The following is a 23,877-nucleotide window of genomic DNA, read 5'->3' on the forward strand; positions in this document are numbered from 1 at the left end:
GGCTGGAATGGCCACCTCCATGGGGTGGAGAACACCAGGGGAGCCGGAAAAACCACCTCCATGGGATGGAAGATGCTGGAAGGGGCAGGAACAGCCACCGCTGTGGGATGGGAGATGCTGGAAGGGGCTGGAATGACCACCCCTGTGGGGTGGGGGATGCTGGAGGGGCTGGAACAGCCACCTCCATGGGCTGGAGGACACCAGGAGGGTTAGAAAAACCACCTCCATGGGATGAGGGACACTGGGGGGGCTGGAACAACCACCTCTGTGGGGTGGGGGATGCTGGAAGGGACTGGAACAACCCTCCCTGCGGGGTGGGGGAGCCGGGGGGGCTGTGCCTGCTGGCACAATGCCCCAGGGCACCGAGGATTTGGGTCACCGGGGATTTGGAGCTCGGTTGTGGCCGTAATCCCCCGGGTGCTCCATGGCCAGGCTGAGCTCCGGGGGTTCAACAGCACAAAACCGGGAGGAAAACGAAGGTTGTGCGGGGCTGAGCAGCTCCTGGAGCCGGGAATGGAACAGCACAGGCGAGGAGAGGAGCCCCGGGCACATCAAAAACATTCTGGGCAGCTTTAAAAGACATTACGAGAGCGATTTCCTCCCCCAGCCGAGCCCAGCGCTGCCCTCCAGGGCAAAGAGCTGCTCCAAGAAGGAAAGAAAAGCCTGAAGTGACCAAGATCAGAGGGTTTTTTGCCTGAAAGTGTTCGGGCTTGCAGCTCTTGGCACCTTCTCAGCTCCAGGGGGCAAAACCAAATCCCTGGAGCAGCAGAAACATCTCCCCTCCCTCCCTCCCTCCTTCCTTCCTTCCCTCCCCGGTGCTTGTGGAACGACCAAGGGCTCAGTCCTGGCTCGGAGCAGCTTTGGGGGCTCCAGAGCAGGAAAGCTCCGTCCAGCTCCTGCCCTGATCCCAGCCCAGGCTGCCCCAGGCAATCAAAACCTGGTCCTACACCCAGAGCTGATATTTTGCAACCAGGTGAGTCGTTCCCGGGGTGGAAAAGATTTGCAGGGACACGCACTGCCCAAACCTCCCCCCCGCCAGCCATCCCCGGGCAGGGCAGGGGAAAGCCCAGCTCTGCTGAAATGAAGGCACAGGACACGAAAAAAAAGGGCAAGGACACGAAATAAAAGCACAGGACACGAAATAAAAGCACAACACACGAAATAATGGCACAGGAACATGAAATAAAGGCACAGGACACAAAATAAAGGTAAAGGACGTGAAACAGGGACACAGAACAATATAAAGGCACAGAACATGAAATAAAGGCACAGGACATGAAATCAGGGCACAGGATATGAAATAAAAGCATAGGACACAAAATAAAGGCACAGGATGTGAAATCAAGGCACAGGATGCCCAATAGTGGCACAGGACACAAAATAAAGGTACAGGACACGAAAAAAAAGGCACAGCACATGAAATAAGGGCACAGAACACGAAATAAAGGCCCAGGACACGAAATAAAGGCCCAGGACACAGCTGGCTGGGTCGCTGCAAACGTTCTCCTTTATTGTTCACACCACACACCTTCCTCTTGGCACTTCACTGTAGGGATTTGTTTAAAAAAAACCCACACTCCTCCATGGAGGGCTCGTTGTTGGGACCAGCTGAGCAAGGGGTGGGGTTTTATAGACTTTTATTTCTCCCCCTACCCCCCCCAACCCCAACCTTTATTTTTCTCCAGATGTGGTCAAGTGTCATCACTTCCAAACCAGGCAAATAAATTAAAAAAAAAAAAACTATTAAAAAAAAAAAAAAGAAAAACAAACAAAACACCAAAAAACCTTCTCTGTGGCTTCGGGAATGTGCCAGGAGCTCTCCCACACCAGCTGCACTCAGGGAAATGCTCTTTTTCTTTTTCTGTGTGTGTTTTCAATTTTGTTTGAAAAGGACAGTATTTCTCAGTGTGGTTTTGTTTTTGTTTAGTTTTTTTGTTTAATATACTACAGCCTGAAATTCAGTGCAATAGGTACAACTACAGTGCAGAACTATACAAAAAAAAGTCATCCTAACCATGTACAAGCTTTTTTTTTTTTTTCCTCTTAGTTGCTATAGAAACTATAACCTTTTTCTGTACCTTTTGTATACATTATACAGTGTGAATATACGAGAATATTTACAGTACTTGGCTTGTCAAATCAGAAACGCTATAACTTAAAATTCTACTATTAACAACCATTGAACAAAAATATATATAATATAAATATCTTCCAGTCTATACACAGAGCAGGACACGGCTGAATCCATGCGGTGCTGGAATTTGGTGAGTCCCGGGATGGGGGTGGTGGTGGAGGGGGGATGGTGGGATGTTGTCGCCGCTGGTGCTTCACTGTCGGGCAAATATTGCCAAGATTAACCCCAAAAAAAATTCAACAAGGACACATTTCCCCCCCCCTCCCCTCCTCTCCCATTTCCCCTCCCCATCCCGGCTGGAATTCAGGAGGAGCAGAGGAGCCTTTTGTGACTCTGGGCTTGACCTTTTCCAAGGGATCCATGCGGGACGGCTCCGTCCTCCGCGCTGCCCCGGGGCGGGAGGTCCCCGTCCACGAACCCACCGCGGGGGCTTGAAATCAAGGAGACTTGAGACAAAATAAAAATAACTCGTTTTCCTTTTGTTCTGGGTTTTTTGTGGGTTTTTTTGTTTTTTTTTTTAAAATAATCGTTTTGGGTTTAGTTTTAGTCGATTTAGGCGTGGGGGTTTTGTGTTTTTTTTTTTTTTCCTCTCTACGGTTAGAATGTTGAAAAATAAAAGTTTCCGGCTTTAAAAACTTCCTCTCTACGTGATTTTTTTTTTTCGTCGTCGTTAAATAACCTAAAATCGCGTCGTTAATTAAAAATAAAAAAAAAGAGGGAATCGCCTTCCTCCTGCTGGTGGAGGCCGAGGTGGGTGGGTTTGGAAAACCCCCATGGGGGCTTTGAAATCCTGGACGTGAGACCAGCTACGGAATAAAAATAAAAATAAAATCCGTTCCTAGCCAGGAAAAACAACAACAACAACAAAAAAATAATAATAAAATAGCTCAGTCTGTCCCCAGTAAAACCAGCAGGGGAGGCTGGGAAGGGGCGTTTGCACACCAGGGTGGGGACCCCCCCCCACACACACACACACACAATCCCTCCTGCCTGGGGTCTGTTCTGTACAAAGTGTTTAAAAAAAAAAGCCCCCCCGGGTGAGGGCGGAGGTGCCAGCGGTGCCACCCGAGGTGCCACCCGCGGCCACCCCAGCGGTTACACCTGCGAGTCGGCGCCCAGGCTGTGGAACTCGTCCGGGGTCTTGTCGCTCTGGCCGCCCCCGCCCTGCCGGAAGCCCGAGGCGATCTCGTCGAAGGTCCGGCCCTTCGTCTCCGGCACCTTGAAGTAGGTGAAGATGAAGAAGAGCACGAGCAGCACCGTGAAGATGATGAAGACGTAGGAGCCACAGAGTTGCTGGGGAGGAAGGGGGGGGGGGGAAAAAGGGTGAGCGGGCAGGTGGAGATCACGGGATCGTGGAATTCCTTTAGGTTGGAAAAGCCCTCCGAGATCATTGAGTCCAACCATCAACCCAGCAATGCCAGGGCCGTCACCAAACTGTGTCCCCAAGTGCCACATCCACACGTCCACTGAACACCTCCAGGGATGGGGACTCCACCACTGCCCTGGGCAGCCGTGCCAGTGCCTGACCACCCTTTCCATGAAGGAATTTTCTCATCCAACCTGACCCTCCCCTGGCACAGCTTGAGGCCGTTCCCTCTCCTCCTGTCCCTTGTTCCCTGGAAGCAGAGCCTGACCCCCTCCAGCTCCCCCCTCCTGTCAGGGAGTTGCAGAGAGAGAGAAGGTCCCCCCTGAGCCTCCTTTTCTCCAGGCTGAGCCTCCCCAGCTCCCTCAAACATTCCTAGTGTTCCAGACCCTTCCCCAGCTCCATTCCCCACTCTGGACCACAGCTGAAGGACCAGCTGGTGACCACCCTGACCACCCAGGTCCTCCTTTCATGGAACATCTCAAGTTGGGATGATCCATCAGGATCATGGAGTCCAATCCCTGCTCCTTCCCCAGGTCCCAGCCCCATCTCTCTCCCCAAGGGATCTCCCCAACCAAACCACCTCAGCCCAGGTTTTAGGGCTCAAGGACATGGCTCTGAGATCCAACACCGGGATCCAGCACCGGGATCTGACACCAGGATCCAACATCGAAATCTGGCACTGGGATCCAGCAGCCGGACCCAGCACTTGGATTTGGCAGCAGGATCCAGCAGTGGGATCCTGCACTTGAGTCTGGCACAGGGATCCACCACCAGGACCCACGATCAGGATCCAGCCAGACACCACCTCCATCCCTGATCCAGAACCAGGATCTGGGTCCATCCAGACCCAACCCAGTCTGGGTGTGCAGGACTGCGACTCCCCCAAATTCCTGGGACCCCCTGGGGACACCTGAGTCCCTCCAGACCCCTGGATTGCCGTGTCCCCCATTCCCCCCGTGGTCCCTCCGTGATTACCGCGATGTACTGGAAGCCCATCCCCACGATGAAGTTGGAGGTCCAGTTGGACAGCCCGGCCACTGCGAAGGCCGCGGGACGGGGGCCTTGGCTGAACAGCTCGGCCACGATGAACCACGGGATGGGGCCAGGACCGATCTCAAAGAAGGCCACGAACCCGAAGATGGCCACGATGCTGAGGTAGGACATCCAGGGCATTTGGTCCTGGGCAAGGGAGAGGGAGAAGGTCAGTGTGGAGAAGGGGCACGAAGCACCTGAAGTGCGAGACAGCAGCAATCCGGTGCTGGCAGAGGAGCCACCAGGCTTCTCCCAGCAGGAGATGGGAATTCTGGGACCTCAGCCATCACCCTAAGGAAGATAAATCCTTCCTCTCCCTCCCAGCCCACCCGTCCCCTCAGCACCCAGCGCTCACCAGCAGCGTGAGGGCGATGGTCATGAGCACGGCACACCCCGCCATGCCCGCCAGGCCGATGAGGTGCAGGGTCCTGCGCCCGGCCCGCTCCACCACGAACAGCTGGGGGATGGAGACACATCATCAGCACCTCCCCAGCCTGCAGGAAAGGCCCCCACTCCCTCCAGTAAGACCTCAGGGGGCCAACACTCACCGAGACCACCGTGAAGGCCGTGTTCACCACGCCGGAGCCGATGGTGGCGTAGACGGGCTGCTCCACCCCTGACTTCTCAAAGATGCTGGTGGAGTAGTAGAAAACCTAAAAAGGGCAGGGAAGCACCTCGAGTCAGGTCTTGGAGTCAACACAACCCAGGTTGTGGGTGAAACGACCTGACCCTGAGTGAGCTCAGGTTGTGGGTTTGACGCCCGTGTGGCCATTCACTTAAGAGCTGGACTCCATGATCCTTGTGGGTCCCTTCCAACTTGGAATATGCTGCGATCCCGAGCCTGCGACCCCGAGACTCACCGCATTGATGCCCGAGAGCTGCTGGGAGAGCTGCAGGACGATGGCAATGAGGATGGGCTGGCGGTACATGGGCGAGCGGAACAGCTCCATGATGGTCACCTTCTTCTCCCTCATCATCTGCCGGCTCTCCTCCTTCATCTCCTGCAGGTCACTGCTCACGTCCGTCGTGCCCCGCAGCTTCTTGAGGACTAAGGGGGGGACGGGTGGGGTGAGGAGCAGCCGAGGCCCCTCCAGTGCTGGGGAACAGGCTCGGGGAGGGGTCACTCACCACTCTTGGCCTTGTTCTCCTCGTTGCGGTTGATGAGGAGGAACCGGGGGCTCTCGGGGGCGAAGGGCAGGATGATGCACTGCAGCAGGGCAGGCACGAAGATGAAGCCCAGCAGCAGAGGCCACAGCGAGTCATTTCCCATGATCAGGTCCAAACCGAACACCTGAGGACGATGGGAGGGGTTCAGCCACCCTTTCCCAGCTGGAAAAGTCCCGGCTAGACCCAACCCTGCTGCCCGTGGGTGCTGGGACACCCACTGTGGGGACACAGCTGCTGTGCTGCTTCCAGGCAGCCAACAGACGTCATATCCTGGTGCTGCCCATCCCAAACCTTCAGACCCCACAGCATCCCTGCTCCTGTTGAGCTCCAACCACCCCGCTCTGCTCCTGCTGAGCTCCAGCTCCAACCATCCCAACCCTGCTCCTGCTGAGCTCCAACCATCCCAACCCTGCTCCTGCTGAGCTCCAACCATCCCAACCCTGCTCCTGCTGAGTTCCAGCTCCAACCATCCCACCCCAGCCCCACCTGGAGGGCCACGCAGACCTACAGTACCTCGTCCCTGCAGACCTTTCGAGCACCAGTGCTAAAAACAGGGGAAACACCCCCCTTAAAAAAGTTCTCCATCACTCACCTGAGCAATGAGGATGCCCAGGACAATGCCCAGCTGGTGGAAGGTCCCCAGGGCCCCCCGGAGCGCAGTGGGGGACACCTCACCCACGTACATGGGCACAAAACCGGTGGTGAGGCCGGAGTAGAGGCCAATGATGAAGCGGCCGAGGATGAGCATCTCGAAGGAGAAAGCCATCTTGGAGAAGCCCATGAGCACGGCCGACACGAAGGCCAGGATGTTGGACATCAGCATGGAGTTGCGTCTGGGAAGGGATGGGAAAAGGACCGTGAGGAACACCGGGAGAACCCCAACATCAGCCCTGGGCAGGAGGGAGGTGCCCAAACCCACCCTAGTGGGATGCCAGCACGGGGTGAGGCTGCACAACCCCCTCGTTGAGGTCCACCATGGATCCACCACGGATCCCCCAGGGACCTACCACAGACCCACCATGAATCCACCATGGATCCACCACGGATCCCCCAGGGACCTACCACAGACCCACCATGAATCCGCCGTGGATCCACCACAGTTTCCCCAGGGACCCAACACGGACCCACCATGGACCCACCAGAGATCCACCACAGACCCACCATGGACCTACCACGGACCCACCATGGACCTACCACAGACCCACTGTGGACCTACCACGGACCCACCATGAATCCACCGTGGATCCACCACAGTTTCCCCAGGGACTCAACACGGACCCACCATGGACCCACCACGGATCCTCCAGGGACCCACCACGGACCCACCATGGACCTACCACGGACCCTCCAGGGCCCCTCCAGGCTCTGTGCTCACCTCCCAAAGCGATTGACGAAGAGCCCCACGGAGAAGGAGCCGATCATGCCCCCGACGGAGAAGATGGCGACGGAGAGGGACCAGAGCGTGGTGAGGGTGGCGGGGCTGATGGGCTCCTCGTATCGGTACAGCCACGTGCGGTTGTAGAAATCCTCAATCACCTGGAAAACGCCGGGAGAAACCAAGGCCCGGGTTAAACCCACCCGTGCCGCCGGCAGAGCCACGAGGGCTCGGCCACCTCAGCTCACAAGACGATGCGTCAGCGGGAGCCGCCGGGGCCCGGCTCCAGCCCCAGGGAGGGACCTGCTGGGATGCGTGGGGGAAATGCAGCCGGACGGGTTCTGGGCTCGCCCTGCCCGGGGAGGGACACGCTCGGCGCTGCCAAAACCCCGCTGCCGCCTCGCCGGGCACGGGCAGGTCACGCCGCTCCCCGGGGCACCAGGAGGATGAGCCGGCACTGGGAGAGCAGGAGGAAGGGCAGGAACACAGCAGCAGGTCCTGAGAAGTTCCCAGCCCCTTGGACACTCCTGGAATTGGGGTTCCAGGGGGTTTTTTTTCCCCCCACAGTAATCCCATAACATGCCGTGATTCTGGAGCACTGCAACGCTGAGACCAAACACGTTTGGTTTGAAATACCACCTTCACAGAATACCCTGCTTGTATTTCTTACATCTTTTTATATAGATTTTATATATATCTTGTGTATTTTATATATATCTTGTGTATTTTATATATATCTTGTGTATTTTATATATATCTTGTGTATTTTATACACGTTTTGTCTACTTCATACATTTTAGCTATTTTATATTTATTTTAGCTATTTTATATCTATTTTGGCTATTTTATATCTATTTTAGCTATTTTATATCTATTTTGGCTATTTTATATCTATTTTGGCTATTTTATATCTATTTTGGCTATTTTATATCTATTTTGGCTATTTTATATCTATTTTGGCTATTTTATATCTATTTTGGCTATTTTATATCTATTTTGGCTATTTCATATCTATTGTATATTTCGCATCTGTTGTACATTTTATATCTGTTTTGCATCTTTTATATATAATATATTTTTGTATATATCATGCGTTTTTTGTAAATTTCATACACACTTTGTTATTTTAGATGCTTTGTTATTTTTATACTGTTATTTTATACACGGTTTGTATATTTTATATATACTTTGCTACTTCGTATATACTCTGTATATTTTATATATATATATTGCTATTTTAGATATACTTTGCTATTTTTATATATGCTTGGTTATTTCATATATATATACACTTTGTATCTTTTAAACCTACTTTGCATATTTTCATATATACTTTGTACCTTTTTTAATCTCTTTTTAAAGCTGCCCCACCACTAACAGCTTCCATAAATTCCTGCCCGTGGTGAAGGCTTGGCCTAAATGACCCTTTCAAGGGCCCTTCCAACCCAAATCCTTCGGGAATTCCAGGATTTAAGGGTCACCCAGATCCCAAATCACCTCATCAAAGGGCTCCATAACACACCCCACCAAGCCCAGCTGGAAGGAGCGGAGATTCCCTGCTCTGCTGGACATCAGGTGGGCTAAAAATTACAATAATATCACTATTTTTTGAAGCTGTTCCTTTTCCAAAGCACCCAAAGCAGGAGAATTCCCGTGATTACGAGATTTCTTTCCCTCCAGCTTCAGCTGGAGGTTTGGATGCTTCTTTCCCTTTTCCCAACATTCCCAAAATAAGTAATTGAGAGGATTATTGGAGAAGCCTGGGCTGGCTCAGGCTCTTGGTGGGGGCCGGGGGGGTCTCTGAAAATAACACCTGGACACCCCCTCCTGTCTCTTCCTCCTGAAAAATGAGATGCACGGAAGAGCTCGACTTTTCTGGGGGAGAGCAGAAGAAAAATGAGTTTAAAGGGAGAAGGGTAAAAAAAATAATTTGGCTTCCCCAAAACTGGGAGGGTTTTTCGCTTCTCCCTCCTCTCTGCGGAGCACTGGATGCATCCCCAGCCTGCTCCTCAAGGAATCCCAATCCTGGGAATCGCAGTCCTGTGCCCCAACGTATCCCAGAGCATCCCAAGGCTGCATCCCTGTTCATTCCCATGCCAGCCCTGATGCATCCCAACACCAATCCTTCACCCCAGCTGATCCCAGTGCAACCCCATCCTACATCCCAACCCCAGTCCTGCACCCCAGTTCATCCCAGTGCATCCCAATCCCGTGCCCCAATGCCTCTCTATGCATCCTGATGCATTCCCATTCCAATCCTACACCTCCCCATGCATCCCCATCCTGCATCCCAACCTCAATCCTGTGTCCCAATTTATCCTAATGCATCCCCATCCTACATCCCATCCCCAATCTTCTGTCCCAGTTTATCCCAATGCATCCCAATCCTGCACTTCAATGCATCCCTAACCTGCATCCCAACCCCAAACCTGTATCCCAATTTATCCCCAATGCATCCCCATCCTGCATCCCAACCCCAATCCTGTGCCCCAGTTTATCCAATGCATCCCAATCCTGCATCCTGATGTGTTTCCATCCCAATCCTGTATCCCACTGCATCCCTATCCTTCATGGGGATCCTTAATGTGGGATGGCCCCACATCCAGCACATCCTGCTTCCAGGAAAACCCTCATCCTGCCTCTCCTTGTGCCCCCACACAGAGCATCCCGAATCCTTCCCTAACACAGGTTGAATCCTGGCCCAAAACCAAGGGATTCATCCCAAAAATCAGGAGGAAAACTGAAGCAACCCCCATCGGGGGGGGGTCTGGCTTGGCTGGGGGCTGCAGGCTCCAGAGCTCGGTCCCAAGGGAAGCTCCCACTTTCCATGATCCCTGCCCATGTCCCCCGGAGCTGCAGGCTGGGAAAGGACGGAGAGAAATCCTTCAGCCCAGGGAGACGACGCTTCTCCTGGGATGTGGCTCCGAGCAGGGCGGTGAGCACACAGCATTCCCGCTTCCCGTGGGGCCAGAGCTCGGGAAAACCAGGGCACATGCCAGGGAGCAGCTGCTCAACACAATTCCAGGGATTTCCCAGCTCTGAGGGCTCCAGCTCCGCTCCCGCTGCCCGACTCTGGAGGAGGGTGGTCGACACCATCCCAGGAGGGACGTTACAAGGTCGGATGGATCCGGAGGAAGGAGAGCAGGGATCGGGATATCTCCGCAGGCTGATGCCTCCAAGCTGTGGGTGCTGGATGGGCTCCACAGCCACGTGGAATCCCAGGATCCCATATGATGTAACGCAACACCTTGAATAAATTCCCAGCTTTTTTCCTCTTCCCCCACCGGTGGGGTCTGGGCAGTTTTTCCACAGGGTCTTCTCTCCCACCGGGAGTTTTTTCAGCGTTTGAGGCCACATTCCTGGGATGGGATCAAACTCTGCCTCCGGGGGCTCAGTGCTTTGGGATGGTGTTGCCTGGGGACAGCTCCGCTCCCACCGGGTTGTCCCTCCCCAGCTCATCCCAGCACAGGGGCCACGCCAGGGAACGCCACGAGCGCCACACGGGAATTCCGAGCTAACTTTCCCAAGCCTTTAACACCTCAGAGAGCCACTAAATCTGGGAAAAGCCCATGTGTTCCGTGGATCTACCAGTGGCTGGGGGGGCCACATCAGGGGAGGAGCCAACACCCTCCCAGCGCTTCCCAGCCAACCCTCACTCCTCCTGGGACGCAGAACTCCGGGATCCCATCAGAGCAGGCACCCAAACCCTAATTAACTCCCAGACCTTCGCTGAGGGCCGAGGTGAAAAGTTCCACCGGCTGCACCCGGAGCGCATCCTGCGGCGCTCCGGGGATTCTTCCCAACAAAAACGCCGGGCAGGGAGGAAACCGATTCTGGCGGGAAAGGCCGGAGCAGAGCAGCTCCCTCACAAATCCCATCAGAGCCATAAGCTGCCTAGCGAGATGTACTATTTTAGCCGGGCTGGCAGCAGATCCCGGTTTGTTCTCGGACATGGCGGGGGGGGGGGGGTGGAATTTTGAGATGGAAGGGTTGGAATTTCCCGCTGGAGAAAATCTGGGAGCGCTCACCTTCTGCGGGGCGTTGATGACGCCGGTGTTGTAGCCGAACTGGAGGGAGCCCAGCACTGCTCCTCCCACGGCCAGCATCAGGCGGGCCGTCATCTGCGGGAAAACAGGGAACAGGGGGTAAATCCGGGATCCTTCCCCCCCCCCACCAGAGCGTTCCCAGGGAAGCCGGGAAGGCGACGAGCACAAAATATCCCGGAGAAAAGACAAAACTCACTTTTTTTCAAGGCGCTTGGGGGGGGAGGGGGAATAGAATAATTTCAAAAAATATCATTTTGGGGAGGTTGGAAAGGACCCAGTTTTGGGGCTTCCGGGAATTTCAGCTCCGGAGCGGGCGGGAGGCGTTATCTGGGCTCGCAGGGTCCCCTCGGAGCCCCCACGTGACCCTTGGCACCGCTCCAGCTCCGGCTGCTTTTTGGGGCCTCCACATTCTCCCACTCTGGGGATGCTCCGGGTGCTGCTAACGAAGGTTTTTCCACGGGATCCTAATTAGGAGACGCCGAGCGAAATCCCGGTTAGTTGGCAAAGCCTTCCCGAGCCTCCTCTTGCTCCTGCCCCAGCAACAATCGGAGCCTTGTTGGGGAGTGGGGTCAGGGCAGGGCAGCACTTGGGCCACCTTTGTTAACGGCCCAATTATCCCGGGCAGGAGATTTTCCCAGCGCTAGAACCAGGATCCGACATTCCCACTTAATCAGCTTTGGGATGAGCCACGTGAAATTTATAAGCCCCTTAATTTGAGGGGTCGGGGAGGGGGGAGGGAGGTTTTCCTCGGGGGACCAACGCATCGCCCCGAGGATGCTCCTGCGGCCTCTTGGATTAATATTCCCAAGGGATTCATGCCTCAGGTCCCACCTGAACCAGGAGGGGCGACTCTAACCCCCCAAGAAAAAGGACATTTTTTAATATTTAAGACCCGTTTTCCTCCCCTTTTTTTTTTTTTTTAAGTAAATAATGGAATTAACGCTGCTCCCTGACCTCGCCGCTCCGGCCACCGCCGCCCTCCACGGGAAAGTTCCCAGGGAAAAAGCAGAGGGAATGGAGCCAGGCCCGTTAATGAAGCTCATTAATTAGGCTTGGCCCCAACACAACTAATCAGGGAGGTTTTGGCACTTGGATTTGGTCAGTGCTCTGGAATAAATCCACCCCCGAGCAGAAAACGCTGCGTTTGGGAGGCCAGAAACGGGCTGGGAAGTTGGTGGCATTCCCAAAAAAAAAAAAAAAAAAAAAAAAAAAAACACGGGAAAAAGCCCCCCAAAAAACCCAAAATTCCAATTCCGAGCTCATCCATCCCCCGAAAACCCAGGATGGGCAACACCGGGAACGCCGACCTTGTGCTCGGATAAACCTTGTTAAAAATGGGGGATTTGGGGGGAATTTTTGTGGTGAGGGGCGTTTGGGTGATCCTCCTTTGCTTTTTAGGGATCACCCCGAGCTTTCTGGGGGGCTGATTTTGGCCTTTTCCCGGCTAAAGGAAGGCTCTGGAGAGGTGAGCACAGGTAGGTGAGCCCCCGGGGGAGTCACGGAGCTCCAGGGATGGGGATGCACGGCTGGGATGAACTTTGCTCCAGGAAGGTGAGAGGTAACAACCCCTCGGAGCTCCCACGGCAGCCACTACTCAAAAACAAAAAAAACCAAAACCCAAATTAAACCAATTATTCCGTTTTAACTCAGGAAAAAAGAGGATTTTTATATGGCCCCCCCCCCAAAAAAAAATTGGATTTTTGGGTAAAATCTCAGCCCAAAAACCCTGTGTTGGGCTGAAATTCCAGCAGTTGGAAGAGGTGAAAGGGTAAAACTGGCAGGAAAATTGCTTTTTTGGAGGCTCTTCCTGAGTAGGGTCACGGTGAGTCAGCTCCTCCCGCTCCCTTCCCATTCCAAACACGCTCCTATCCCGGAGCCTTTCGGTTTGAACTTTGCCATTAAAGGCAAGTTTGGGGGGGGAGAAAAAATAATTAAATAAATGGAAAAGTCGATTTTTAAGGGCAGCTTTGCCCGGGCAGCTCCTGCCAAACCCCACGTGGGGCCGAGGGCAGGAGGTTTTAAGTCCTTGCAGAAAAAAAAAAGAGGCTTTAGGGGGAATTTTGGGACAAATTTCTCCTCTTATTTCCATAAAATCAACTTGTTTAGGGCTGGGTAGACCCAAAACTCCCGGGTTTATCCCTGATATCTCCTCTGTTTTATAGGAAAGCTGGAATTTGATGAAATTTGTCTGGTTTGTTTTCCCTTTTGCTGCTTCCTGCTTCCTCCCCAGGCTCCAGGGCGGAAGCTCCGAGGAGGCTCCAGGGGGGGGTCACAGGGGGCCCCCCAAATCTGCTGCCTTGGGCTTTACAACTCTATTTTTAACCCATTTATTTTATCCTCTGGCCTGGAAGGACTTTTAGGATACAACTCACCTCACGGATCAAGGGAATGAATAATCTCTTTAAAAGCAAAATAATAATAATAATGTTAAAATGTTAATATAATGATATTCTGAAATGGCTCAGGAGGGAATTCCAGTGTTGGGGTTTTTTTTACTCCAGAATGGAGGATTTTGGGGGATGCTGCTGCCTCGTGGAACAATTCATAATTCCTTTATAATAATATTAAAGGTGTCCCAGAAGGGAATTTCACCTTTTTTTACTCCAGTGCAGAAGGATTTCGGGGGGTTTTTGGGATGCCAGTTGTCTCAGGGATCGAGGGAATTAATTCCTTTAAAAGCAAATTAGTCATATTATGGAAAAAAAAGGTCCCAGGAAGACATCTCAGTGTTTTTTTACTCCAGCATGGAAGATTTTGGGATGCTGCTGCCTTATGGAACAAGGAAACTATTAACTCCCTTAAAATAATATTGAAAAAAAGTGTCCCAGGAGGGAATTCCAATGTTTTTTCACTCAGCCATGGAGGGTTTTGGGATGCTGCTGCCTTGTGGAACCATAAAAATTAATAATTACATAAAAAATCAAAATAACATTAAAAAAAAAGGGTTCCTACGAGGGAATTTCGGGAAAATCCACCTTACAAAGACCCCATGAAAACATTCCACGAGGATTTAAGGAGCATCCCAGAGGCTGCTCCTGCAAGGTGTCATTCTGGGATGGAGGGGGGAATCCAGGGATGGGAAACAGCCCCTCACACCCCCATTCCCACACTGCTGGGAACGAGGGCACAGGGATAACACAGCTGGGAATGAGGGCACAGGGATAACACAGCTGGAGCGGCCTCCCAGCTCGGGAAAAACTCCTACCCCCCCAAAAAACCCGGAAAAACCCACTGCAAACTCACGGGAGGGAGAATTTGGGGGGAGGGCAGAGGCCCCGGGGGGATTTAGGGGCAATTTGTGGGCGATTTAGGGGGAATTTGGGGGCGATTTAGGGGGAATTTGGGGGCGATTTAGGGGGAATTTGGGATGCTGGAGAGCCCCGGGGGGGATGGGAAGCGGCGGCGGAGCGGCGGAATCTTATTTTTTATTTATTTAGTTCCCTGCTTAAAGGTCATCCAGGGACGGCCACACGATCCCGGCGAGTTTTGCAACTGCGACAAGCTCGGGAGATGTTTTGTTTTTGCAATGCATGAGCGGGAACAAAACCGCCCGGAATGTGCCAAAAAAAAAAAAAAAAAAAAAAAAAAAAAAAGAAAAAGCCCATCCTTGATTAATAATATCCATTATTAAATATAAAGGCGGAAGGGGGGGTTTGTTCCCCACTTTCCAGCCCCCTCCAGCATCCCAAGCGCCGGCTGCTTCCATGAAAAATCCCTTTTTTTTTTTTTTTCCATGCAAAACACCGTCTGGCTGGAAGCGTCGCCCATCAGCGCTCGGTAAATCATCCCAGCAATTAATTACCTTTGCCCAAATTAATAATTTCTAACCCAAATCCAGCCGAGCGGGGAGGTTACGGAACTGGAAAAGCAGCGGGAACGCGGCTCCGGCTCCATTTGGGAAGTCGGGAGTTAAGTGCGTCGGATTTCTTGGATCTGAGACCAAATTTGTGTTTAATTCCTGCCCCCATCAGAGCGCTGCCGGCCGGCACGTTCCGGCTCCCACCCCAATCCCACCACTCCTCCCGAAAAACAGGCGCTGGGAGAGAGCCGGCCCGGAATGAAATCATTAAAAATTAAAAGAGATGTTAAAATATCCATTAAGTTCTTTTAAAAAATGGTGGGTTTAACGCTCCAAATATGGGAGGCGGGGGGGAAATCACGGAGTTGTTTTCCAGCAGGAAAAAAAAAAAAAAAAAGAAGAAGAAAAAAAGAAGAGGGATCGTTCCCGTCGCATTTTTAATTAGGATCAGATCGCGATTTGGGGGTTTAATTACACTTTGTGCCGCCACGGAGCCAATTTTTAGTTTCCTTACGCACCCTCTGCCCCCCCCAAAAAATAGTTAGATTTATCCCAACCATTCCCAGATGGGAATATTTTGGGGGACGGGAATGTTTTGGGGGTTGGGATGAGGCAAGTTGATGTCAATGAGCTGCTGGAATTAATCACCGGGATCGTTTCGGGCTTTACCCCCCCCCCCCCCAAATTAATTATGAATTAATTAATTTGGGGGGAAGGGCTGATGGGGGGTCCCGGCAGCCGCCGAGCGGCCGGGGGAGTTCGGATCATTTCATAAATCCAATTTTGGGATAAATTCATGGGAACTGGGTCAGGAGCTGCCGGCGGGATGTGCCACGGCCGGACCCCAACACTGCGGGAGTTCGGGGGTATCCGGGGGATCCCCCAATCTCGACGCCCCCAAACCACCTCGGCCCTTCCCAGCCTTTGCGTCCCTTCCCCGCGCCGGGAATGGGGCCAAAAGGGCCCTTTTTGGGTCGCTCCTTCTCAGTTCCGCATCCCGAACCGAGCGGGGGGGGGGGGGGCGGAAGGGGATCCCAAAAGTGTCCGCCGAGGGCGCCGCGAGCCCGAGGCCGTTTCTCCGGAGGGGGGTCCGCAGCGTTTTCGGGGGGTGCCGCACAAAGCCCGAGCGGTGCCCGCGGTGCCCGCGGTGCGGGGGGCGGCGGGGCCGCGCGGGGGCGGCGGGCGGGCGGCGCGTTGTGTAACGCGGGCGGCGGGGCGGGGGGAGCGGCGCGGGGCTCACCTTGCTGCCGGTGTCCATGGCGGGGCCGGGGCCGGGGCCGGGGCGGGCGGGCGGGCGCTGCGGCGGGGCCGGGGCCGGGGCCGGGGCCGTGCGGGGCGCGGGGCGCGGAGCGGAGCGGGGGGAGGCGCGGCCGCCGCCCGGGCATTGGAGCGGCTTAAGAGCCCGGGGGGGCGGGGCCGGGGCCGCGGCGGCGCCCATTGGGCGGTGTTGGGAGGGGGGCGGGGCGAGGGGCGGGGTTACGGGGGGCGTGGGCGGGGCTCGGAGCGGGAGGTGAATGGGGGGCGTGGGAAGGGGGCGCGCGGGGGGCGGCGGCGCGTGCGGGGCCGCACGTGGGCGGGGGGAGGGGGAGCGCCGGGGGAAGGGGGGGAGGGGGCGCCGGGGGGGAGGAGGTGGAGAGGTGGGAGAGGGGGCACGTGCGGGTGTGCACGTGCGGGGTGGGGGGGGAGTGTTTACACGAGTGGGGGGCGTGGGAGAGTGAGAGGGGTGAGTGTGAGAGGGGTGAGTGTGAGAGGGGGGAGTGTGAGAGTGGGTGAGTGTGAGTGGGTGAGTGTGAGTGTGAGAGGGGGGAGTGTGAGAGTGGGGAGTGTGGGAGTGGGGAGTGTGAGAGGAGTGAGTGAGAGGGGTGAGTGTGGGAGTGGGGAGTGTGAGAGTGGGGAGTGTGGGAGTGGGGAGTGTGAGAGGGGTGAGTGTGAGAGGGGGGAGTGTCAGAGTGGGGAGTGTGAGAGTGGATGAGTGTGGGAGTGGTGAGTGTGAGAGTGTGTGAATGAATGAGTGTGGGAGTGCGAATGAGTGCGAGAATGAGTGTGAGTGTGAACGTGTGAGTGTGAATGAGTGTGAGAATGAGTGAGTGTGTCTGTGTGAATGAGTGTGTGAGCGTGTGAATGAGCATGAGTGCACATAAGCATGAATGAGAGTGCCTGCGAGTGTGTGTGCACGTGTGTGTGTGTGTGTGCAGTGTGTGTCTGTGTGTGCACGTGTGTGTGTGTGCACATGTGTGTGTGTGCACGTGTGTGTCTGTGTGCACGTGTGTGTCTGTGTGTGCACGTGTGTGTGTGTGTGCAGTGTGTGTCTGTGTGTGCACGTGTGTGTGTGTGCACGTGTGTGTGTGTGTGTGCACGTGTGTGTGTGTGCACATGTGTGTCTGTGTGTGCACGTGTGTCTGTGTGTGCACATGTGAGTGTGCAAGGGGGCAGGTGGATATGCGGGGGGGGGGGACTGTGCGTGTGCACATGTGTGTGACCACAGGGGTGGGGGGGTGCGCACGTGTGTGTGTGCCTGTGTGGACACACGTGTGCGCATGTGTGTGTGTGTGTGTGTGTGCCTGTGTGGACACACGTGTGCGCATGTGTGTGTGTGTGTGTGTGTGTGTGCCTGTGTGGACACACGTGTGCGCATGTGTGTGTGTGTGTGTGTGTGTGCGCGCGCACGTGTGAGCACATCAGGGAGACGTGTGTGTCTGCACGTGTGTGTGTGCGCATGTGTGTGTCTGCACGTGTGTGTGTCTGTGTGCACGTGTGTCTGCACGTGTATGTGTGCACATGTATGTGCCTGCACGTGTGTGCCTGCACGTGTGTGTGTGTGCACATGTGTGTGTGTGCTGTGTGTGTGTGCACATGTGTGTGTGTCTGCACATGTGTGTGTGTGCACATGTGTGTGTGTGCTGTGTGTGTGTGCACATGTGTGTGTGTCTGCACATGTGTGTGTGTGCACATGTGTGTGTGTGCTGTGTGTGTCTGCACATGTGTGTCTGCACATGTGTGTGTGTGCACATGTGTGTGTGTGCTGTGTGTGTGTGCACATGTGTGTGTGTGCATGTGTGCACATATGTGTGTGTCTGCACATGTGATCGTGCCAGCCCAGCCGTGCCCGTGCTCACACACGTGTGACTCTGGGTGTGCACATGTGAGTGTGCAAGGGGCACATGCCTGTACATGTGTGTGTACACGTGTGAGTGTGCAAGCACACGTGCTGGCATTTGCACCAGTGGGAGTGTGCAAGGGACTCTACATGTGTGTGCAAGGGTTTGTTCACCCTTTCATGTGTGTGTGCACAAAAGGCACCCAAAAAAAGCACAAATATTGGGGAAAAAGCACAAAAAAAATACACAAAAACGGAAGGAAATTGCACCAAAAAAATGTAAAAAACGGGAGAGAAAATTTAAAAAAAAAAAAAAAACTTGAATAAAAGCTGCAAAAAAATTGAGGAGAAAAGGGGGGAAATAAAAAAGGGAAAAAATGGAAGAATAAAGCACAAAAATGTACGGGAGTTTTAAAAGGGGGAAAGAAAGAAAAAAAATGCAAAATATTACTCAAAAAATTATTTTGAAAAATGCGAGAAGGGAAAAGGAGCAAAAATTTTGCACGAAAATGTAGAAGAATTGGGGGGGGAAAGCAAAAATGCACAAAAAATTAAGAAAATGCAAAAAAAGGCAAAAAAATGCACAAAAAAAGGGCAAAACTCGAAAGCACTAAAAAACAAAAGCAAAAATTGGGCCAATAATAAAAAAAAAAATTAAAAAATTAATTTTCTTTCCTAAAGCTGCCGGAGTTTGCCCATAATTTGGCCATTCCAGGCAATTCCTCACCTGTAAATTCCATTAAATATCCCTGGGATCAATCCCAGCTCCTTTTCCCCCTGGTTTTTGCCCATCCCGAGGGAGCCGGGTTGGGTTTTGCCGACTTGGCATTCCCGGCGGGACCCTCCCGGCGCCGCGGGAATGCTGATGGAGGAAAACGGCCGGAGTGGGATAATCCCGGCGGGGCCGAGGGGCTCGAGGGGATTTAGGGGGATTTGCTCCAGGGAAAAGGGTTAAAATAACACGGGGGGGAAGGGGGGAGGGCGGAGGCCACGGGGATGGGCTCGGGGAAACAGGGATGAGCCCAGGGAAACAGGAATGGGCTCAGGGAAACAGGAATGGGCTCAGGGAAACAGGAATGGGCTCAGGGAAACAGGAATGGGCTCAGGGAAACAGGAATGGGCTCAGGGAAACAGGGATGAGCCCAGGGAAACAGGAATGGGCTCAGGGAAACAGGGATGAGCCCAGGGAAACAGGAATGGGCTCAGGGAAACAGGGATGAGCCCAGGGAAACAGGAATGGGCTTGGGGAAACAGGAATGGGCTCAGGGAAACAGGGATGAGCCCAGGGAAACAGGAATGGGCTCAGGGAAACAGGAATGGGCTCAGGGAAACAGGGATGAGCCCAGGGAAACAGGGATGAGCCCAGGGAAACAGGAATGGGCTCGGGGAAACAGGAATGGGCTCAGGGAAACAGGGATGAGCCCAGGGAAACAGGAATGGGCTCAGGGATTCGAGTGGTGGGGGAGGACAAAGGACCACAAGGATGGGCTCAGCATTTCCATGGGATTTGAGTTGTGGTGGAGACCCAGGGCCACGGGAATGGGCTCAGGGATATGAGTTGTGTCCAGGACACAGGAAAGGGCTCAGGGATATGAGTGGTGGGGGAGGACAGGGACCACAGGGATGGACTCGAACTCTTGTGGGATTCAAGTTGTGGCACAACCAGAGGCCGTGGGAATGGGCTCGGGAAGTCAAGGGGTGAGAGAGGACAAGGACCATGGGAATGGGCTCAGGAATGGGAATTGTGTCCAAGACAGAGGACACAGGCGTGGGCCCAGGGAAACAGGGATGAGCTCAGGGACAGGACACAGGGTTTGAGTGGTGGGGAAGGACAAAGGATCACAGGGATGGGCTCAGAGATTCAGGTTGTGTCCAGGACACAGGGCACAGGGATGGGCTCAGGGATTCAGGTTGTGTCCAGGACACAGGGCACAGGGATGGGCTCAGCCTCTCCATGGGATCTGAGTTGTGGTGGAGACCTGAGGCCATGGGAATGGGCTCAGGGAGCTGAGTGGTGCTGGAGGACAAGGGACCACAGGGATGGGCTCAGGGATATGAGCTGTGTCCAAGACAGAGAACACAGGGATGGGCTCAGCTCTTCTGTGGGATTCAGGTCGTGCTGAGGACTGAAGGTACAGGGATGAGCTCAGGGATCCAAGTGTGTCCAGGACACAGGGCACAGGGATGGGCTCAGGGATTCAGGTTGTGTCCAGGACACAGGGCACAGGGATGGGCTTGAGGATCTGAGAGTTGGGGGAGGACAAAGGATTCAGGGCTGGGCTCACTCACTCCATGGGATTTGGGTTGTGATGGAGACCCAGGGCCATGGGAATGGGCTCAGAGGACAGAGACCACAGGGATGGGCTCGGCTTCTCCATGGAATTCCTTGTGCTGAGGACTGAGGGCACAGGGATGGGCTCAGGGATCCAAGTGTGTCCAGGACACAGGACCCAGGGATGGGCTCAGCCTCTCCATCCTCACCCTCTTCCCTGCACAGATTCCATCCCGGACTCCTGGGACACACACCCCACCCCCAGCACGTGGCCGTCAGGATCTCTCCCGACGTCATTCCCGGCAGACAAGGAAATCCGGGCTCCCTGATCACTGCCCCACATCAGCCACCCCGTGACTGTCGCTGTCAGGACGAGCCCTTTGTCACATCACCCCGCGCTGACGAGCTCCTTATCTCCCGGCCCCTCCCGTGCCAGCCCAGGTCCCACCCCCAGGAACCCCGGGAACACCAGGGACGGGGACATCCGGCTCCCAGGATTTGGGGAGGGCCATCTGGGCACAGCTCCCATTTTTTTCAGGCGAAGGCCAGGCTGGAATCACCTTTCCAGGGCTGTTTAATGCTTCCAGGGATGATAAAATCGGCATTGCCGGACGGAACAAGGGAGGGAATTTGGCTTTACTGGGACTCATGAACCGAAAATCCCGGATGATCCCTGTAAATTTAGGGAAAACCTAAGGAGTTGAATTCCAGTGCTGAGCATCCTTGGGATGGAATTAATCCACTCCAGGAGGGAATTTGTTTTAACATTCTCAGTGTCCCGTGATGTGTTTGAGCCTCAAGGAACTTTAAAATAATTCCCTGGGCCAGAAGTTGAGGTTTTCCCCTTTCAAAGTCCAACCAAAAATCCTAAAAAAAAAAAAAAATGGGATTTCCAGAGTTCTACTACCCCAGTTCCTCCCAGTTCCTAAAAAATCATGGAAAAATATTGCAGGAGTGTGTAATTCCACATCCTACAACTCCAGCCCCCAAGAGCTGCCCAGACACACTCCCAGTGATTCCATGAATTGGGTCAATCCAGGGTGTTTTTCCTGGTGTTGAGGCTCTTTGGAGGTGTGGGATGAGCCAGGGTTGGATCAGCTGGAAAAACGTCAGCCCAGGTGACGAAACTGGGGATAAAGTCCATCTGGAAGCAGGATTTGTCCCCAGACTGGGTTGGGCACTGGCGGCACAACTTCCGCCGGGATTTCAGCCTTAAAACCCCCGGCCTTGGTTTTCCCCTTGGGATTCTGGGCTGCTCCCAGAATCCAGGGGATGCTCCCGGAGCCTCCTGGCATCACTGGGATCAACCCCATCGATCCCAGAGACACCCAAGCTCCTTAATATCCGGATTTAACAGCTGCATCTCCTTGGATTTCACTTTTTATCCTTAAACCTGGATTAGTCAAACCCCGGGATTAGTTAGGCCGGGATTAAAGTGCATTAAACCCCCCGGCCCTTGGCTTAGAGTGGGATGGAGAAACACTCTCCATCCCAAAAAGCAGGAACTCCGACCCAAATCAACCCAATTATTATCATTTCATGGCTCCCAATCAATAAATCAGAAGTTTTCCAGCCCAGACAGTGAATTCCTTGTCCTGAACTGCCCCGGGTTCCGTTGGTTTTACAACCCTTAAACAGGGAAATGAAGGGAATTTCTGGTTTCTCCCTGAAAAGGGGGGGGAATCACCCCCGGCTCCAGCTCTTCCAAAGGCGGGTTCTGCCTTTCATCCCTCGCTTTGCATTTTCAGGGCACCGTGGATGAAAACATGGGGAGAAAAGAGGTCGGGGCTAAAAATAACCTGTGAGTCAGAGCAGGAGCTGGGAGTGTCCAACCAACGGAGCCGGGGCCGGAATCCACGGGAAGAGGACAGGGAAAAAATCCCTTTTCCCTCCGTTGATGCCTGAGGGTTCCCAGTCCTTCTCCAGGAAGAAAGAAAAAGGAGAATACAGAGATATTTTATACATTAAAATATGTATAGTCCCGCTTTTCCCGTTCCATCAAACCTCCTTGGATTTCCCAACAGGGCCAAAATAGCAGGAGAAAGGATTTTCCCCCCTTTCCCATGATACTATAATGACATAATTCCCAGTGGTTTTTTTCCCCTTGGGAAGCTGTTTGTGGAGCTTTAGGCCAATAATTAATCATTAGTGATAATGAGCAGATAATGGCATTTACAGGGATGTTCCTTGCTTGGTTCATTTGGGGATTAACTCCGGGATTTTATTCCATCCCATGGGGTGGAGGATCCCACAGGGGGAATTTTTGGGGGGGATTTGCTGAGTTTTGGGGATTCAACTACTGGGGTTTTCTTCAGCTGGGGAGGAAAAGGGTGGAATAGGGAGAAAAAAGTGAAATGGGGAGACAAAAAGAGATGGATTATGGAGAAAAAAGTGGAATAGGGAGGAAAAAAAAGAGATGGATTATGGAGGAAAAGGGTGGAATAGGGAGAAAATGGGTGAAATAGGGAGGAAAAGAGTGGGATAGGGAGAAAAAGGTGGAATAGGGAGGAAAAAAGAGATGGATTATGGAAAAAAAGGGTGGAATTGGGAGAATAAAGTGGAATAGGGAGGAAAAGGGTGGATAAGGGTGGAAAAGAGTGGATTGAGTTAAAAAAAGGCTTGATTAGGGATAAAAAAAGGTGATATCTCCTTTTATCTCCTGATAAAAGCAGGAGAAAAAGGTGAAATAGAGAGAAAAAAAGGTGGAATAGGAAGTAAATGGGTGGAATAGGGAGAAAAAGGGATGGAATGGGGAAAAAAAGGTGGGAAAGGGACAAAAAGGGTGGAACTGGGAGGAAAATCGCGGAAAAGGGAAAAAAAGGGTGGAAGGGGGGGAAGGTGGGACAGGGAGAAAAAAGGGAGAACGGGGAGAAAAATAGTGGAACAGGGTGGGAAAAGGGTGGATCAGAGAGAAAAAGGTGGAATGAGGAGAAAATGGGTGGAACGGGGTGAAAAAAGGGTGGAAGAGGGAGAGAAAAGAGGGATTAGAGAGAAAAAGAGGTGGAACAGGGAGGAAAAAAAAATAAGGGTGGAACCGAGAAAAAAGGGAGGATCAGAGAGAAAAAGGGTGGAATAAGGAGAAAAAAAGGTGAAATAGGGGGGACAAAGGGTGGATTAGGGAGGAAAAGGTGGGACAGGGAGACAAAAGGGTGAAGTGATGAGAAAAAAGGTGGAATAGGGAGAAAAAAAGGTAAAATAGGGAGAAAAAAAGGTGTAATAGAGAGTGGAAATATATATATGTATTATATTAGATCATATCTTGGATAAGATGTATATATTATATCTGGTATATTATATGGAGTGTATATGTTTTATATATTACATGATATATATTTTTATATATGTATATTATATACTATATATTTTATATCATATACATTTTATACATATATATTTTTATATATATGTATATTATATACTATATATTATATATAATGTACATTTTATACATATATATTTTATATATGTATATTATATACTATATATTATATAACATGTACATTTTATACATATATATTTATATGTAGATGTATATTATATACTATATATTATATAACATGTACATTTTATACATATATATTTATATAGA

The 23,877-nt window shown here is 52.7% G+C and overlaps 1 protein-coding gene across 2 annotated transcripts; it reads right to left on the minus strand.

Annotated features, from left to right (window-relative positions):
* Positions 1–1,484: 1,484 nt before the first annotated feature.
* LOC113983048 (solute carrier family 2, facilitated glucose transporter member 1) lies at positions 1,485–16,194 on the minus strand. 2 transcript variants are annotated; one of them, XM_027711805.2, is made up of 11 exons: positions 16,160–16,194; positions 11,103–11,195; positions 7,075–7,235; positions 6,292–6,532; positions 5,661–5,823; positions 5,393–5,580; positions 5,081–5,185; positions 4,888–4,989; positions 4,476–4,679; positions 3,236–3,427; positions 1,485–2,330 (listed from the first exon to the last, which is right to left on the minus strand). In XM_027711805.2, exons 1-11 carry the CDS (start codon positions 16,175–16,177, stop codon positions 2,328–2,330), a joined length of 1,470 nt encoding a protein of 489 aa, XP_027567606.1. In that variant the 5' UTR covers positions 16,178–16,194; the 3' UTR covers positions 1,485–2,327. The 2 variants fall into 2 exon arrangements, with proteins under 2 accessions (XP_027567606.1, XP_027567605.1); XM_027711804.2 differs by having other exon boundaries at positions 1,485–3,427.
* Positions 16,195–23,877: the final 7,683 nt, after the last annotated feature.

This window comes from Pipra filicauda, unplaced genomic scaffold (genome assembly GCF_003945595.2).
Source record: "Pipra filicauda isolate LSUMZ 115617 unplaced genomic scaffold, ASM394559v2 scaffold47_size6085603_pilon, whole genome shotgun sequence".
NCBI lineage: Eukaryota > Metazoa > Chordata > Aves > Passeriformes > Pipridae > Pipra > Pipra filicauda.

What these genes read in the sequence shown, in the direction of transcription:
- LOC113983048 (XM_027711804.2), bottom strand. An exon ending in TCATCAACGCCCCGCAGAAG is followed by an intron (nt 7,236 to 11,102) that starts GTGAGCGCTCCC and finishes GGCGTTTTCCAG; the next exon opens with GTGATTGAGGATTTCTACAA. An exon ending in CCATCGCCCTCACGCTGCTG is followed by an intron (nt 4,680 to 4,887) that starts GTGAGCGCTGGG and finishes TCCCTTGCCCAG; the next exon opens with GACCAAATGCCCTGGATGTC.